This window comes from Schistocerca gregaria, chromosome 1 (genome assembly GCF_023897955.1).
Source record: "Schistocerca gregaria isolate iqSchGreg1 chromosome 1, iqSchGreg1.2, whole genome shotgun sequence".
NCBI classification, from domain to species: domain Eukaryota; kingdom Metazoa; phylum Arthropoda; class Insecta; order Orthoptera; family Acrididae; genus Schistocerca; species Schistocerca gregaria.
In genome coordinates this window covers 853,223,613-853,242,772 of record NC_064920.1, presented here as the reverse complement: position 1 = coordinate 853,242,772, position 19,160 = coordinate 853,223,613, and the positions used below count along the sequence as shown (strand labels likewise).

Here is a 19,160-nt window from a genome sequence, read left to right as displayed (position 1 = left end):
ACTACTCTACCCAATTTCTAAATTCGAAGATGACCAAATGGTGACAACGTTTAAAATAGACTCGAGGGATAATAGGCCGCATTTCACCACCACTGCATTTGTGCATCCTACTGTAGAAGAACTGAAATCTAGTAGATATTCACCCCACTACTCTACCCAATTTCTAAATTTGAAGATGACCAAATGGTGACAACGTTTAAAATAGACTCGAGGGATAATAGGCCGCATTTCACCACCACAGCATTTGTGCATCCTACTGTAAAAGAATTGAAATCTAGTAGATATTCACCCCACTACTCTACCCAATTTCTAAATTCGAAGATGACCAAATGGTGACAACGTTTAAAATAGACTCGAGGGATAATAGGCCGCATTTCACCACCACTGCATTTGTGCATCCTACTGTAAAAGAATTGAAATCTAGTAGATATTCACCCCACTACTCTACCCAATTTCTAAATTCGAAGATGACCAAATGGTGACAACGTTTAAAATAGACTCGAGGGATAATAGGCCGCATTTCACCACCACTGCATTTGTGCATCCTACTGTAAAAGAATTGAAATCTAGTAGATATTCACCCCACTACTCTACCCAAGTTCTAAATTCGAAGATGACCAAATGGTGACAACGTTTAAAATAGACTCGAGGGATAATAGGCCGCATTTCACCACCACAGCATTTGTGCATCCTACTGTAAAAGAATTGAAATCTAGTAGATATTCACCCCACTACTCTACCCAATTTCTAAATTCGAAGATGACCAAATGGTGACAACGTTTAAAATAGACACGAGGGATAATAGGCCGCATTTCACCACCACAGCATTTGTGCATCCTACTGTAAAAGAATTGAAATCTAGTAGATATTCACCCCACTACTCTACCCAATTTCTAAATTCGAAGATGACCAAATGGTGACAACGTTTAAAATAGACTCGAGGGATAATAGGCCGCATTTCACCACCACTGCCTTTGTGCATCCTACTGTAAAAGAATTGAAATCTAGTAGATATTCACCCCACTACTCTACCCAATTTCTAAATTCTAAGATGACCAAATGGTGACAACGTTTAAAATAGACTCGAGGGATAAAAGGCCGCATTTCACCACCACAGCATTTGTGCATCCTACTGTAAAAGAATTGAAATCTAGTAGATATTCACCCCACTACTCTACCCAATTTCTAAATTCGAAGATGACCAAATGGTGACAACGTTTAAAATAGACTCGAGGGATAATAGGCCGCATTTTACCACCACAGCATTTGTGCATCCTACTGTAAAAGAATTGAAATCTAGTAGATATTCACCCCACTACTCTACCCAATTTCTAAATTCGAAGATGACCAAATGGTGACAACGTTTAAAATAGACTCGAGGGATAATAGGCCGCATTTCACCACCACTGCATTTGTGCATCCTACTGTAAAAGAATTGAAATCTAGTAGATATTCACCCCACTACTCTACCCAATTTCTAAATTCGAAGATGACCAAATGGTGACAACGTTTAAAATAGACTCGAGGGATAATAGGCCGCATTTCACCACCACTGCATTTGTGCATCCTACTGTAAAATAATTGAAATGTAGTAGATATTCACCCCACTACTCTACCCAATTTCTAAATTCGAAGATGACCAAATGGTGACAACGTTTAAAATAGACTCGAGGGATAATAGGCCGCATTTCACCACCACAGCATTTGTGCATCCTACTGTAAAAGAATTGAAATCTAGTAGATATTCACCCCACTACTCTACCCAATTTCTAAATTCGAAGATGACCAAATGGTGACAACGTTTAAAATAGACTCGAGGGATAATAGGCCGCATTTCACCACTACAGCATTTGTGCATCCTACTGTAAAAGAATTGAAATCTAGTAGATATTCACCCCACTACTCTACCCAATTTCTAAATTCGAAGATGACCAAATGGTGACAACGTTTAAAATAGACTCGAGGGATAATAGGCTGCATTTCACCACCACTGCATTTGTGCATCCTACTGTAGAAGAACTGAAATCTAGTAGATATTCACCCCACTACTCTACCCAATTTCTAAATTTGAAGATGACCAAATGGTGACAACGTTTAAAATAGACTCGAGGGATAATAGGCCGCATTTCACCACCACAGCATTTGTGCATCCTACTGTAAAAGAATTGAAATCTAGTAGATATTCACCCCACTACTCTACCCAATTTCTAAATTCGAAGATGACCAAATGGTGACAACGTTTAAAATAGACTCGAGGGATAATAGGCCGCATTTCACCACCACTGCATTTGTGCATCCTACTGTAAAAGAATTGAAATCTAGTAGATATTCACCCCACTACTCTACCCAATTTCTAAATTCGAAGATGACCAAATGGTGACAACGTTTAAAATAGACTCGAGGGATAATAGGCCGCATTTCAGCACCACAGCATTTGTGCATCCTACTGTAAAAGAATTGAAATCTAGTAGATATTCACACCACTACTCTACCCAAGTTCTAAATTCGAAGATGACCAAATGGTGACAACTTTTAAAATAGACTCGAGGGATAATAGGCCGCATTTCACCACCACAGCATTTGTGCATCCTACTGTATAAGAATTGAAATCTAGTAGATATTCACCCCACTACTCTTCCCAATTTCTAAATTCGAAGATGACCAAATGGTGACAACGTTTAAAATAGACTCGAGGGATAATAGGCCGCATTTCACCACCACAGCATTTGTGCATCCTACTGTAAAAGAATTGAAATCTAGTAGATATTCACCCCACTACTCTACCCAATTTCTAAATTCGAAGATGACCAAATGGTGACAACGTTTAAAATAGACTCGAGGGATAATAGGCCACATTTCACCACCACAGCATTTGTGCATCCTACTGTAAAAGAATTGAAATCTAGTAGATATTCACCCCACTACTCTACCCAATTTCTAAATTCGAAGATGACCAAATGGTGACAACGTTTAAAATAGACTCGAGGGATAATAGGCCGCATTTCACCACCACTGCATTTGTGCATCCTACTGTAAAAGAATTGAAATCTAGTAGATATTCACCCCACTACTCTACCCAATTTCTAAATTCGAAGATGACCAAATGGTGACAACGTTTAAAATAGACTCGAGGGATAATAGGCCGCATTTCACCACCACAGCATTTGTGCATCCTACTGTAAAAGAATTGACATCTAGTAGATATTCACCCCACTACTCTACCCAATTTCTAAATTCGAAGATGACCAAATGGTGACAACGTTTAAAATAGACTCGAGGGATAATAGGCCGCATTTCACCATCACAGCATTTGTGCATCCTACTGTAAAAGAATTGAAATCTAGTAGATATTCACCCCACTACTCTACCCAATTTCTAAATTCGAAGATGACCAAATGGTGATAACGTTTAAAATAGACTCGAGGGATAATAGGCCGCATTTCACCACCACTGCATTTGTGCATCCTACTGTAAAAGAATTGAAATCTAGTAGATATTCACCCCACTACTCTACCCAATTTCTAAATTCGAAGATGACCAAATGGTGACAACGTTTAAAATAGACTCGAGGGATAATAGGCCGCATTTCACCACCACTGCATTTGTGCATCCTACTGTAGAAGAACTGAAATCTAGTAGATATTCACCCCACTACTCTACCCAATTTCTAAATTCGAAGATTTCCAAATGGTGACAACGTTTAAAATAGACTCGAGGGATAATAGGCCGCATTTCACCACCACAGCATTTGTGCATCCTACTGTAAAAGAATTGAAATCTAGTAGATATTCACCCCACTACTCTACCCAATTTCTAAATTCGAAGATGACCAAATGGTGACAACGTTTAAAATAGACTCGAGGTATAATAGGCCACATTTCACCACCACTGCATTTGTGCATTCTACTGTAAAAGAATTGAAATCTAGTAGATATTCACCCCACTGCTCTACCCAATTTCTAAATTCGAATATGACCAAATGGTGACAACATTTAAAATAGACTCGAGGGATAATAGGCCGCATTTCACCACCACTGCATTTGTGCATCCTACTGTAAAAGAATTGAAATCTAGTAGATATTCACCCCACTACTCTACCCAATTTCTAAATTCGAAGATGACCAAATGGTGACAACGTTTAAAATAGACTCGAGGGACAATAGGCCGCATTTCACCACCACAGCATTTGTGCATCCTACTGTAAAGGAATTGAAATCTAGTAGATATTCACCCCACTACTCTACCCAATTTCTAAATTCGAAGATGACCAAATGGTGACAACGTTTAAAATAGACTCGAGGGATAATAGGCCGCATTTCACCACCACAGCATTTGTGCATCCTACTGTAAAAGAATTGAAATCTAGTAGATATTCACCCCACTACTCTACCCAATTTCTAAATTCGAAGATGACCAAATGGTGACAACGTTTAAAATAGACTCGAGGGATAATAGGCCGCATTTCACCACCACAGCATTTGTGCATCCTACTGTAAAAGAATTGAAATCTAGTAGATATTCACCCCACTACTCTACCCAAGTTCTAAATTCGAAGATGACCAAATGGTGACAACGTTTAAAATAGACTCGAGGGATAATAGGCCGCATTTCACCACCACTGCCTTTGTGCATCCTACTGTAAAAGAATTGAAATCTAGTAGATATTCACCACACTACTCTACCCAATTTCTAAATTCTAAGATGACCAAATGGTGACAACGTTTAAAATAGACTCGAGGGATAAAAGGCCGCATTTCACCACCACAGCATTTGTGCATCCTACTGTAAAAGAATTGAAATCTAGTAGATATTCACCCCACTACTCTACCCAATTTCTAAATTCGAAGATGACCAAATGGTGACAACGTTTAAAATAGACTCGAGGGATAATAGGCCGCATTTCACCACCACAGCATTTGTGCATCCTACTGTAAAAGAATTGAAATCTAGTAGATATTCACCCCACTACTCTACCCAATTTCTAAATTCGAAGATGACCAAATGGTGACAACGTTTAAAATAGACTCGAGGGATAATAGGCCGCATTTCACCACCACTGCATTTGTGCATCCTACTGTAAAAGAATTGAAATCTAGTAGATATTCACCCCACTACTCTACCCAATTTCTAAATTCGAAGATGACCAAATGGTGACAACCTTTAAAATAGACTCGAGGGATAATAGGCCGCATTTCACCACCACTGCATTTGTGCATCCTACTGTAAAATAATTGAAATGTAGTAGATATTCACCCCACTACTCTACCCAGTTTCTAAATTCGAAGATGACCAAACGGTGACAACGTTTAAAATAGACTCGAGGGATAATAGGCCGCATTTCACCACCACAGCATTTGTGCATCCTAGTGTAAAAGAATTGAAATCTAGTAGATATTCACCCCACTACTCTACCCAATTTCTAAATTCGAAGATGACCAAATGGTGACAACGTTTAAAATAGACTCGAGGGATAATAGGCCGCATTTCACCACCACAGCATTTGTGCATCCTACTGTAAAAGAATTGAAATCTAGTAGATATTCACCCCACTACTCTACCCAATTTCTAAATTCGAAGATGACCAAATGGTGACAACGTTTAAAATAGACTCGAGGGATAATAGGCCGCATTTCACCACCACTGCATTTGTGCATCCTACTGTAGAAGAACTGAAATCTAGTAGATATTCACCCCACTACTCTACCCAATTTCTAAATTTGAAGATGACCAAATGGTGACAACGTTTAAAATAGACTCGAGGGATAATAGGCCGCATTTCACCACCACAGCATTTGTGCATCCTACTGTAAAAGAATTGAAATCTAGTAGATATTCACCCCACTACTCTACCCAATTTCTAAATTCGAAGATGACCAAATGGTGACAACGTTTAAAATAGACTCGAGGGATAATAGGCCGCATTTCACCACCACAGCATTTGTGCATCCTACTGCAAAAGAATTGAAATCTAGTAGATATTCACCCCACTACTCTACCCAAGTTCTAAATTCGAAGATGACCAAATGGTGACAACGTTTAAAATAGACTCGAGGAATAATAGGCCGCATTTCACCACCACTGCATTTGTGCATCCTACTGTAAAAGAATTGAAATCTAGTAGATATTCACCCCACTACTCTACCCAATTTCTAAATTCTAAGATGACCAAATGGTGACAACGTTTAAAATAGACTCGAGGGATAAAAGGCCGCATTTCACCACCACAGCCTTTGTGCATCCTACTGTAAAAGAATTGAAATCTAGTAGATATTCACCCCACTACTATACCCAATTTCTAAATTCTAAGATGACCAAATGGTGACAACGTTTAAAATAGACTCGAGGGATAATAGGCCGCATTTCACCACCACTGCATTTGTGCATCCTACTGTAAAAGAATTGAAATCTAGTAGATATTCACCCCACTACTCTACCCAATTTCTAAATTCTAAGATGACCAAATGGTGACAACGTTTAAAATAGACTCGAGGGATAATAGGCCGCATTTCACCACCACAGCATATGTGCATCCTACTGTAAAATAATTGAAATCTAGTAGATATTCACCCCACTATACCCAATTTCTAAATTCGAAGATGACCAAACGGTGACAACGTTTAAAATAGACTCGAGGGAAGCTCTGAATATCACTTCCACTTCCACTTCACCGAAGTTTTGAGCATCTGTAGGTGTAGTCAAGGTATTGCGTTGATACAGGCAGTGCTCCTTATCGGACTTTGGCTTGCCCACACCAGCAGTCTGCAATTTGTCTCAGTTTCCCTGCTTTAAGACGATCTTAGTTAAGGCCCATAGTTATGGGCCTTTACCCAGAAGGCCTGTTGTGGGCATAATTCGACGTTGTGACATACGAGGTGCGACAATATAGTAATGAGACTGATTTGAAAAAAAATGTTGCTTGCTGTTTTAGTCCAGTTTAGTGTTATCTCCTTCAGAGTAGCTCCCTTCTGACTGCACACACTTTTTCCAAGTCTTCTGCCATTGATGGTAACATTTCTGGAACTCATCTTCTGTAATATCCTCCAAGACCCTCGTCAGAGCGTTATAGAGATCTTGTGTTGTTTGCAAATGGTGTCCCTTGACCGCCGTTTTGACTCTTGGAAACAGAAAAAAGTCGCACGGAGTGATATCTGGTGAATAAAGTGGTTGTAGTAGTAGTGAAATTTGTTTTGAGGTTAAAAATTCCGTGTTCCTTTCTGCTGTGGTGTGAGATTTTTGGGGACAATTTTTGCACAAATCTTTCTCATTCCAAGATCTTCAGCTATTGTTAGACGAACTGTTTGTAGATTGATGTTCAGTTCTTTTGCAATCATTTTCATGGATAATCTTCGATCAGATCGTACGATTTCACGCACCCTGGCCAAGTTGACATCCGTCTGTGAGGTTGATGGTCATCCACTGTGGTCTTCATCTTCAACATTCGTTCTGGCTACACTAAACATTGTATGCAACGAAAAACTGGAGCTCGTAATATAACCTCTCCAAAAGACTTCTGAAGGATACCGGAAGTTGTCGTCGCCTTTTCACCCAATTTATCGCAAAAAGAAATGGCATATTGTTGCTCGTTACCTGTTTACCATCATTAAGTGAAATTAGTGGTAGAATGCTAATTACTTATCGAAACTGGCATGCAGAAGAATCTCAAACTAAATCGACCACAGTCATCCTTGTGAAGACGTAGGTCATGATGCATTCCATTAAATGTACATATTAGTATCTAAAGATAACGTCATGTGCAGTGCTGTGGATGGAAGAAAAACAATGAATGAAGGCGTATTTTCTCTCAAGTGTCTTTAATTTGTGCTACATGCAACAGTGGAATGCGATTAAGTTTGGAGAGGGTGTGTGATTCGCAGTACGCAATATTTGTGATTGTCTGATGGTGTGGGCATGAGTCACAACAGTAGGAATAAAAAACCTGCAATTTATTATAAAATACTTTTTGATAAAAATGGTTCAAATGGCTCTGAGTACTATGGGACCCAACACCTATGGTCATCAGTCCCCTAGAACTTAGAACTACTTAAACCTAACTAACCTACGGACATCACACACAACCATTCCCGAGGCAGGATTCGAACCTGCGACCGTAGCGGTCACACGGTTCCCGACTGAAGCGCCTAGAACCGCACGGCCACATCGGCCGGCACTTTTTGATAGTCCGACGTTGTAGGAACGAGATTTTTCTGTCAAATTCTGATTCCATTAACGATTCTTAGTTTGTAATCGATACAGCACTCCATACCGTAGAGCTCAGTTGATGTTTATTCACCATATCGTTCATCAACTGACCTTTATGGAGATTCTATCGTTTAAAGGACTCTTTAGTCGCGCTCCTCTGAGCCGAATCAACTGAGAGTTAAGTAAGATGCATTCGCAACACACAGTGCGCATTGTTGTGGCCACAAAGTAATGCATGATATCTGCACTGCGGAAAATACCGCCCAGCCGACGGCGTCGCGCTAGCAATATTACGGTAGTATTGCTGAAATCAGCAATGCACTAGCCACGTCTACGTGTCACCGGCGACAATAGCAGCAAAACAGACTGTCACAAAGACGTTGTTAATATAGTTCAACCATCCACCAGTACGTCCGTTCAGACGCCGATGCGAATCTGTTGAGCAGCAAACGTTCTTTCGACAGCTGTCACTTGTATGTCAAACGTCATCATACATCGGAGTCCGGGGTTCGGCGCCGATCGAGCTGCCGCGACTCATCCCTGCTCCCAGTGCGGTGGTCGTAGGTGACAGTGTCTTGCACACTCGAGCAGTACCGCTGGTAACCGGCCGACGCCGCTTCTTCACCAGCTTGCGCCTAACAAGTCCTGCTGACGCGACGTCACCAGCCTAGAGCCACCAAAAAAATGGTTCAAATGGCTCTGAGCACTATGGGACATAACATCTATGGTCATCAGTCCCCTAGAACTTTTTTTTTTGGAACTACTTAAACCCAACTAACCTAAGGACAACACACAACACCCAACCATCACGAGGCAGAGAAAATCCCTGACCCCGCCGGCAGTCGAACCCGGGAGCGGGAAGCGAGAACGCTACCGCAAGACCACGAGATGCGGGCGACATAGAGCCACCAGCCGAGCAGGGGCCGCTTCCTAAGCACCCAGCACCACCACGCCAGCTGCACGTGGTCTGGGTCGGAGCCACACTGCGATCGCAAGACGCGAAGGCCTATTCGTCATCGTCAAAGTATGAAGGTCATACGCTGTTGATAATAAAGAGTATCTTAAAATTTTTAATAGTATTGATCGCAGTAAAACGAGAAATTACAAGTTGTTGATAAGCAGTTTCTTTCGATTAACAGTTCTCTTCAGATCAAGCTTACTAAAGATTTAGGGTCCATGTGCACTATTGACAACACCACCATCGTCACTAAGTGTATCTAAGAACATGCTTACTAGACAACTAGTTCTTAAGTACAGTACTCAATAACCTTTTAAATTATCGTGAAAGTTATAATAGTTAAAAAATCGTAAATAATGAGGTGTTTCCAAAACCCGCACAGCTGTAGGAAAGTGTTTCATTCGCAACTACCGGTTTCACGTAAGTATAGACGCATCTTCAGGTTTATAATGGTCATACAGGGTGTTACAAAAAGGTAGGGTCAAACTTTCAGGAAACATTACTCACACACAAATAAAGAAAATATGTTATGTGAACATGTGTCCGGAAACGCTTAATTTCCATGTTAGAGCTCATTTTAGTTTCGTCAGTATGTACTGTACTTCCTCGATTCACCGCCAGTTGGCCCAATTGAAGGAAGGTAAGGTTGACTTCGGTGCTTGTGTTGACATGCGACTCATTGCTCTACAGTACTAGCATCAAGCACATCAGTACGTAGCATCAACAGGTTAGTATTCATCACGAACGTGGTTTTGCAGTCAGTGCAATGTTTACAAATGCGGAGTTGGCAGATGCCCATTCGATGTACAAATTAGCTCGGGGCAATAGCAGTGGCGCGGTACGTTTGTATCGAGACAGATTTCCAGAACGAAGGTGTCCCGACAGGAAGACGTTCGAAGCAATTGATCGGCGTCTTAGGGAGCACGGAACATTACAGCCAATGACTCGCGAATGGGGAAGACCTAGGACGACGAGGACACGTGCAATGGACGAGGCAATTCTTCGTGCAGTTGACGATAACCCTAATGTCAGCGTCAGAGAAGTTGCTGCTGTACAAGGTAACGTTGACCACGTCACTGTATGGAGAGTGCTACGGGAGAACCAGTTGTTTCCGTACCATGTACAGCGTGTGCAGGCACTATCAGCAGCTGATAGGCCTCCACGAGTACACTTCTGCGAATGATTCATCCAACAATGTGTCAATCCTCATTTCAGTGCAAATGTTCTCTTTACGGATGAGGCTTCATTCCAGCGTGATCAAATTGTAAATTTTCACAATCAACATGTGTGGGCAGACGAGAATCCGCACGCAATTGTGCAATCACGTCATCAACACAGATTTTCTGTGAACGTTTGGGCAGGTATTGTTGGTGATGTGTTGATTGGGCCCCATGTTCTTCCACCTACGCTCAATGGAGCACATTCTAATGATTTCATACGGGATACTCTACCTGTGCTGCTAGAACATGTGCCTTTGCAAGTACGACACAACATGTGGTTCATGCACAATGGAACTCCTACACATTTCAGTCGAAGTGTTTGTACGCTTCTCAGCAACAGATTCGGTGACCGATGGATTGGTAGAGGCGGACCAATTCCATGGCCTCCACGCTCTCCTGACCTCAACCCCCTTTTTATGGGAGTATTTGAAAGCTCTGGTCTACGCAACCCCGGTACCAAATGTAGAGACTCTTCGTGCTCGTATTGTGGACGGCTGTGATGCAATACGCCATTCTCCAGGGCTGCATCAGCGCATCAGGGATTCCATGCGATGAAGGGTGGATGCATGTACCCTCGCTAACGGAGGACATTTTGAACATTTCCTGTAACAAAGTGTTTGAAGTTACGCCGGTACGTTCTATTGCTGTGTGTTTCCATTCCATGATTAATGTGATTTGAAGAGAAGTAATAAAATGAGCTCTTATATGGAAAGTAAGCGTTTCCGGACACATGTCCACATAACATATTTCTTTCTTTGTGTGTGAGGAATGTTTCATGAAAGTTTGGCCGTACCTTCTTGTAACACCCTGTATTTTCATGATGTAGATCGACAGTTGTGAATCCCAGCACCCGTGAAGTTGTCCACGTTAAGAGTCAAACCATTTTGGTGGGTTGTAATAATAAATTAGAATACTCGTACATCCAAAGCACACACACTTTTGACTCTGAACGTGGCTAACTTCCCGAATGCTGGAACTCCGTAACTGTCCATTTACATCATGAAAATGTGACAAATATAAACGTGAAGGATAGCCATACTGACGAGAAACCGGTAATAGCGAATGAAGCACCTTCTTACAGCTATGCAGTTTTTGGAAAAGCCTCATCATTCTTCACTTTTTAATTGTTATAATTTTATGACAATTTAGATGGTTATAGAGCGCTGAGTGTTTTTTATTGTTATTCACAATGTTTCTGAGCTGTGACTGCCCTCCCTAAAAAGTTGTTCGTAACTACAACGTTATTGATAACAACCTAGCACCATGGTTACTAAGAAATCTGTAATTAACTACAGTGTTGACCATATATTCGGTACTAAGTATATCATGTCAATAATAACATTGTGGTAAAAGCATGCCTGTCACCGTTTGTAACAAATTATTGATTTCTCATACTTAGAGAAGAGGATATGGTCAACACTGTACGTAGGTACAGTGTCATCAGTAAGCATGATACTGAGTTGCAGTTGATAAGATAGTTGTGTTAGGGCCAGCGGTGCCCTTAAGGACTGGTTCTTTAATGTTGTTGCCGAGAATGTGCATGGTCTCGTTAGTAAGCTTGATCAATTAGCCAAAACTGATTTTCTACAATCTGTAATTTTATGATTTATTGCGATAAAGACTACCGAAAATTTTAACAAAGGAATGACAGTGCTGTACCTCCGTTATCCAATGACGTCACGCCTTACAAATAGTGTTTGATAAAACTGCTGACGTTCTTGCTGAGATACTTTAGCTTCTCATCCTGCCGTCAGACTCCTGACCTCAACGACTGCTGCTCGAAGTCCAAACGTCTGCGTGGGACGAGCCACGCTATCCTGATGGAAAGAAGAACCGTTTCCATCGCCTCCAGTCTAGGTCCCCTTAACTCCAATCTTACAACAGAGTAGCATCTCTCTATCTTTCCATTTCACTTTGTCCGAGCACACTCTCATCCAGAACTGCTTGTAATTATTTCGTCCCAATCTGAGATATTCTGTTGTTCAAAAAAATGACTTTCATCGATGCTGTGACATACATCTGAGTTTCATTGTTCCAACAGCAGCACATCCGTGTATAAAGGAAGCAGAGGGTTCACTAAAGGTGGAGCAGAAGCTACAATTAGAGGAGGATGAGAAAAGAACTCGATCGTGCCCTTTCAAAGTAACCATCCTGGCAGACGTCTTAATTATGAAAAACCTAAATCCGCTTGGTCAGAACCGCTGTCCTCCCGACTGCGAATCCAGTTTTATACCTGTACTATAGTAGTGACAGTGTAATTCAAGCGAAATTTTTGATTAGGACAGCGCCTCTGGCCGTGGCTGCTTGATAGTGTTAATCATAGACCACGTGGATGACAACCCATTATCGTGATTTGCACAAGAGATTCCTCGCAAAGTTAGAAAAAGGTCCCTTGCGAGCAGAAAAGTGCCTGACTCTTCGATGGTACAACGGCAAAAAGTAAAGAAAATTTTTATTAAGGTATCGTAGCTTACTACAGTAAAACAAAACGGTGAGACGTGTATGGGTTTATAACCTATGTCTAAATGGTGTACGTTTCTAATCCGTAATGAAACTTCCTATCAACATTTTCGTTGCTTTGTGATAGTAAGCGAGCACTGAAGCGTCTGGTCTTACATCCCATTGTGTTACGTATTTTTAAGTGATGAAGGCAACGCGATATCTAATTCCATAGTAACTTAGAATCTTTAGCAATAAAATTAATTGTAATTTCATCGTCTCTTCACTGCTTACAGGTGCTGAATACTGAAACTTTTGAATACTGAAACTTCCCCAAAAATAATAGACTGCGGGAAGTACATCAGTATTGGCCCCAATAATATAAATACCATACAACTTTATAAAATTGTACTCATGTTTGTTCTACAAGTACAAATTTTTCATCTGCTTTTTGTAGACGGCACGAGGAGATTGTAATAGTTTCGAATGATAAGCTTGTGGTGCTAATGGCGCAAGAACTGGAGTGCATATGTAAACGAAAGGGAATTATCACAATAAAATGTACGGAATTAAATAAAAGCTCAGAATTCAACTTGATTTCTGGCTGCAGTGATGACTAATTGCAAGACCTAGCTCACTATCAGAGTAAGAACGAGTGTAGGTCCATGAGATACGTTGGGCTGGATATGCACTGTAGGAAAATGTAAGTAGTGAACTGGTCTAAAACAAAATCGTATACTGTAACTCAGGAGACTGTCGTTATTAGGACAAACAAAACTGGCGTTTACGGTTGGCGCGTGCAATATCAGGTCCTTTAGTCGGGTAGGGAGGTCAGAAAATTTAAAAGGGAAACGAATAGGTTCAAGTTAGATAAAGTGGGAATCACTGTGGTTCAGTGGCAGGAGGAACAGGATATGTGGTCAGATGAATACAGGGTTATAAATAAAAAATCAAATTGGGGTAATGCAGAAGTAGGTTTAATAATGAATAAAAAAAATAGCAACGGCGATAATCTTCTAGAAAAGCATAGTGAACGCATTGTTGTACCCTAGATAGACACGAAGCCCACACCCATCACAGTAGTACAAAGTTATATGCCAACTAGCTCCGCAGACGAGGAGGAGATTGAGTAAATGTACGACGAGATAAAAGAAATTATTCAGATATTTAAAAGAGACGAACTTTTAATAGTCGTCGGGTACTGGAATTCTGCAGTAGTAAAAAGTAAAGAATGGAAGCTAGTAGGTGAATGTGGACTGCTAGAAAGGAATGAAAGAGGAAGCCATCTGGTAGAATTTTTCACAGAGCATAATTTAATGATAGCTAACACTTGTTTTACGAATCATGGAAGAAGGCTGTACATGTGGAAGAGACATGGAGACACCGATACCTTCAAGTTTGATTATATAATGGCAAGACAAAGATTTCGGAACCAGGTTTTAAATTGTAAGCCATTTCCAGGGCAGATGTGCACTCTGACCACAATTTATTGGCTATGAACTGCTGATTGAAACTGAAGAAATTGCAAAAAGGCCAGATTTTAAGGAGATGGGAACTGGATAAATTGAAAGAACCAAAGGCTGTAGAGTGTTTCGGAGGGAGCGTAAGGGAACGATAGACAAGAATAGGGGAATGGAATACAGTGGAAGAAGCATGGGTAGTTTTGAGAGATGAAATAGTGAACGCAGCATAGGATCAAGTAGGAAAAGGACGAGAGCTTGTAAAAAATCCTTGGGTAACATAAGAAATAGTGAAGTTGATCAATGAAAGGAGAAAATATAAAAGTGCAATAAATGAAACAAGCGAAAGGCAATACATATGTCTCAAAAATGGGATCGACAGGAAGTGCAAAATGGCTAAACAGGAATGGCTAGAGGACAAATGTAAGGATGTAGAAGTATACGTCACTGACATATGTCACTGACTACATGAAAATTACGAAGACCTTTGGAGAAAAGAGAAACACGTGTACGAATATCAAGGGCTCAGATAGAAAACTAATCCTAAGCAAAGAAGGGAAAGCAGTAAGGTGGAAGGAGTATACAGAAGCCCTATACAAGGGAGATGTAGTTGAGCGCAATATTATGGAAACAGAAGAAGACGTTGATGAAGATGAGAAGAGGCATATGATACTGCGTGAAGAATTTGACAAAGCTCTGAAAGGCTTAAGTCGAAACAGGGCCCCGGGAGTAGACAACATTCTGTTAGAGCTACTGATAGCCGTGTGGGAGCCAGCCATGAGAAAACTCTTGCATCTGGTGAGCAAGATCTATGAGACAGTGAAGTACCCTAAGACTTCAAGAAGAATATAATAATTCCAATTCCAAAGAAAGCAGATGCTGACATGTGTGAAAATTGCCGAACTATCAGTTTAATAAGTCAAGGTTGCAAAATATTAATACGAATACTTTACAGAAGAATAAAAAAACTAGTATAAGCTGACTTTGGGGACAATCAGTTTTGATTCCGGAACACACGAGACAATTCTGACCCTACAACATCTCTTAGAAAATGGGTTAAGGAAAAGGATATCTACGTTTGTAGCATTTGTAGATTTAGAGAAAGCTTTTAACGATAATGACTTGACTACTCCCTTTGAAATTCTGAAAGGAGCAGGGGCCAGATACGCGGAGCGGAAGACTGTTCACAACTAGTGCAGAAACCAGACGGTAGTTATAACAGTCGAGGGGCATGAAAGAGAAGCAGTGGTTGAGAAGGGAGTGAGGCGGGATTGTAGCCTATCCCCGATGTTATTCAATATGCACGTTGAGCAAGCAATAAAGGAAACAAAAGAAAATTTGGAGAAGTCCAGGGAGAAGAAATAAACTTTGAGGTTTGCCGAAAACATTTTAATTGTGGCAGAAACAGCGAAGGGCTTCGAAAAGTAGTAGAACGGAATGGACAGTGTGTTGAAAAGAGGTCATAAGATGAACATCAACAAAAGCAAAACAAGTAATGGAATGTAGTTAACCTAAATCAGGTGATGCTGAGGGAATTATATTAGGAAATGAGACACTTAAAGTAGTTGGTGAAGTTTGCTATTTGGGGAGCAAAATAATTTATGATGGCCGGAGTAGGAAGTATATAAAATGTAGACTAGCAGTGGCAAGAAAAGCGCTTCTGGAGAAGAGAAATTTTTTAACATTGAATATAGGCTTACGTGTCGGCAAGTCTTTTCTGGAAGTATTTGTATGGAACGTAGAATGTGAAACATGAACGATAAACAGTTTAGACAAGCAGAGAATATAAGCTTTCGAATGAGCTACTACAGAAGAATGCTGAAGATTAGATGGGTAGATCACGTAACTAATGAGAATGTACTAAACAGAAATTTGGAGAAGTGAAAATGGGGTTACAACCTGATTAGAAGAAGCGATCGGTTGGTAGCACACATTCTGAGGCATCAAAGGATCACCAGTTTAGTTCTGAAGGAAACCACTGGGAGGGGGGGGGGGGGGGGGAGGTGGTAATCGTACAAACTAAGAAGATTCAAAAGGATGTAGGTTGCAGTAGTTAATCGGAGATGAATAGGCTTGCACAGGATATAGTAACATGAATAGCTGCATCAAAGCAGTCTTTGGACTGAGGACCACAACAACACAACTCTAGTAGCATTCTCGGTAGAGCCTTGGTGCCTCACGCTGTTAAAATGATTATGAACATATTCGGTGACAATTAGATACTGAAGAACGGAATAATATTTGTCCATTATTCAATGACTGATGTACTTTTCAATGTCTTATAGCTGCAGGGGCTCTTCATGGAGGCTATACGTGCAAAAGACTCTCAGGCGCTGGAGGGTATCCTACCAAATGTGGCTCCCATCCTACAGCTATTCGAGGATGAACTGGAAAAAACTGGATCGCAGTTCTTTGGAGGTAAGTTCTGTCTTTTATTTATCATAAGTGTGTGGTAATTTAGCAAAATGACATTTCTGAACACACAGCTTACAATACATATGCTATCCACCAACTCAATACGTGTTGTTAATATCCTGTCACCATACGTTCATATTTATATAATAATAATAAAAATCCTATTTCTGATATACTGCATCATTTTCTGGTAATAATGACTCAATTAAAAAAAATCTTGTACATAAAAATATACTAAACATGGACGGTCATCATCTTCGACAAAGAACAGATCAAAAATTACTGGCTAGAATAAGTGATTCCTAGTACAGTTATCAGACAATTCACATACGACTATTGTCTTTTGTTGGTACTGAAACATGAGAATTCTTATCAATATCTTGAAGATGGGAAGTAAACTATCATGTGATCCTAATGGATCGTCAATGCATTTCTTATATTTAGACATGACTAGTTCCAACAAGTTACGACTAGTTCCAAGAATCGGTATGGTCAGGGTAGAGGCAGTCACAATGTCAGATTACCAAATTATTCCACAGTAATATGCTAGTAACCAGTCAACTGAACATAACTGCTCGAATTTGATAGAATCTCGTGTAACAATACGTATGGGGTAGTAAATCAGTACACTTTAGCTTTAGCCGACTTTTACCGGTTTTAGCTGGTTTTTGACAAACAGTATGACTATCAGTGTCCCATTTTGTTATAACAAATCAAGGAATGACACAGTTACAACTTTTCTGAAAAATAACGACGTATGGGGCGAAGTGTCATTTAGTCCCCACTATGGGGTAGCATAGACAAACGTTTAGTACTGCAAGACAAATTAAATAACCTAGCATCGGGGATACTATAATATTTGGCTAATTATGATATCGGTTTTATAAGAACTAAAATGGGATTTTGACAAATTTAGATGTGGAAATAGCATTGTATACTATGGTACACACATCTATAATTAGGTCAGCTTTAGTGCCTATGTATGTTTTGTGACGTTATAGGACCAATTTTTATGTATTTTGATAAATTTAATGCCTGGGAGAAAGATCGAATTTAACACGATGACTCACCTATCAGTTATTTCTGTAGTGCCAATAAGTGAGCTGCGTGCATTTTGATACATAAGAAAGACAATTTAGTTGTGAAAATATTTGCTTTGAAGGTTCATTATGCGTTACAAAGTGTGGTCTAATAATTGAATTTTGGCCACTGCTTGCTGTTCCTTACCCTGTCAGTGTCATCAATGGTGCCAGTTTACATGATAAGTGATTTTTTGTGTGTTACAGAACATTTAAATTATGATGTTAGTACCATGTTTCTTTTGTACTCGAAACCTTGCATATTTCGAGAAATAACTTTATTCTATGGGATAGATCGAAATTTTGTTCGTGATCAGAGTTCTGCAATTACACTTGTGTATTGCTACTAGAAGAATGGGTAGCTTTCAGAGATGAAATAGTGAAGGCAGCAGAGGATCAAGTAGGTAAAACGTCAAGGGCCAGTAGAAATCCTTGGGTAAGAAATATTGAATTTAATTGATGAAAAGAGAAAATATAAAAGTACTGTAAATGAAGCAGGCGAAAGGGAATACAAACGTTTCTAAAAGAGATCGACAGGAGGTGCAAAACGTCTAAGCGGAAATGGCTAGAGGACAAATGTAAGGATGCAGAAGCACAAATTACTAGGGCTAACCTAAAGAAAAATTAAAGAGACCTTTAGAGAAAAGAGAGCCACCTGTATGAAAATTAAGGACGATGTTAAACCAGTCTTAAGCACTGAAGGGAAAGCTGAAACTTGGAAGGAGTATATAGAGGGTTTATACAAGGGCGATGTATTTGAGGGCAATATTATGGAAATGGAAGAGGACGTAGATGAAGATGAGATGAGAAACACGATACTGCGTGAAGAATTTGACAGAGCACTGAAAGACCTAAGTAGAATCAAAGCCCCGGTAGTAGACGACATTCCGTTAGAACTACTGATAGTTTTGGGAGAGCCAGCCAGGAACAAACTCTTCCATCTAGTAGACAAGATGTATGACACTGGCGAAATACCCTCAGACTTCAAAAAGAATATAATGATTCCAATTTCAAAGAAGGCTGGCATTGACCTGTGTGAAAATTACCGAACTATCAGTTTAATAAGCCACAGTTGCTAAATACTAACACAAATTCTTTACAGACGAATGGAAACACTGGTAGAAGCCGATCACGGAGATGAGTTCCGATTCCGTAGAAATGTCGGCAACACGCGAGCCAATATTGACCCTACGACTTATCCTAGAAACTAGGTTAAGGAAAGGCAAATCTACGTTTATAGGATTTGTAGACATAGAGAAAGCTTTTGCCAGTGTTGACTGGAGTACTGTCTTCAAAATTTTGACGGTGGCAGGGGTGAAATACAGGAAACGAAATATTATAATTTGTACAGCAACCAGTAGGCAGTTATAAGAATCGGGGGCATGAAAGG

At 40.2% G+C, this 19,160-nt stretch overlaps 1 protein-coding gene across 1 annotated transcript in view; it reads left to right on the top strand.

The window, feature by feature from the left end:
- LOC126272724 (pyrimidodiazepine synthase-like) overlaps window positions 1–19,160 on the top strand; it is a 127,509-nt gene that overhangs the window by 86,595 nt on the left and 21,754 nt on the right. Inside the window, exon 3 of the mRNA XM_049975784.1 lies at window positions 16,562–16,694. Coding sequence (XP_049831741.1) covers window positions 16,562–16,694 — 133 coding nt within the window. The remainder of the gene's footprint in view (window positions 1–16,561; window positions 16,695–19,160) is intronic.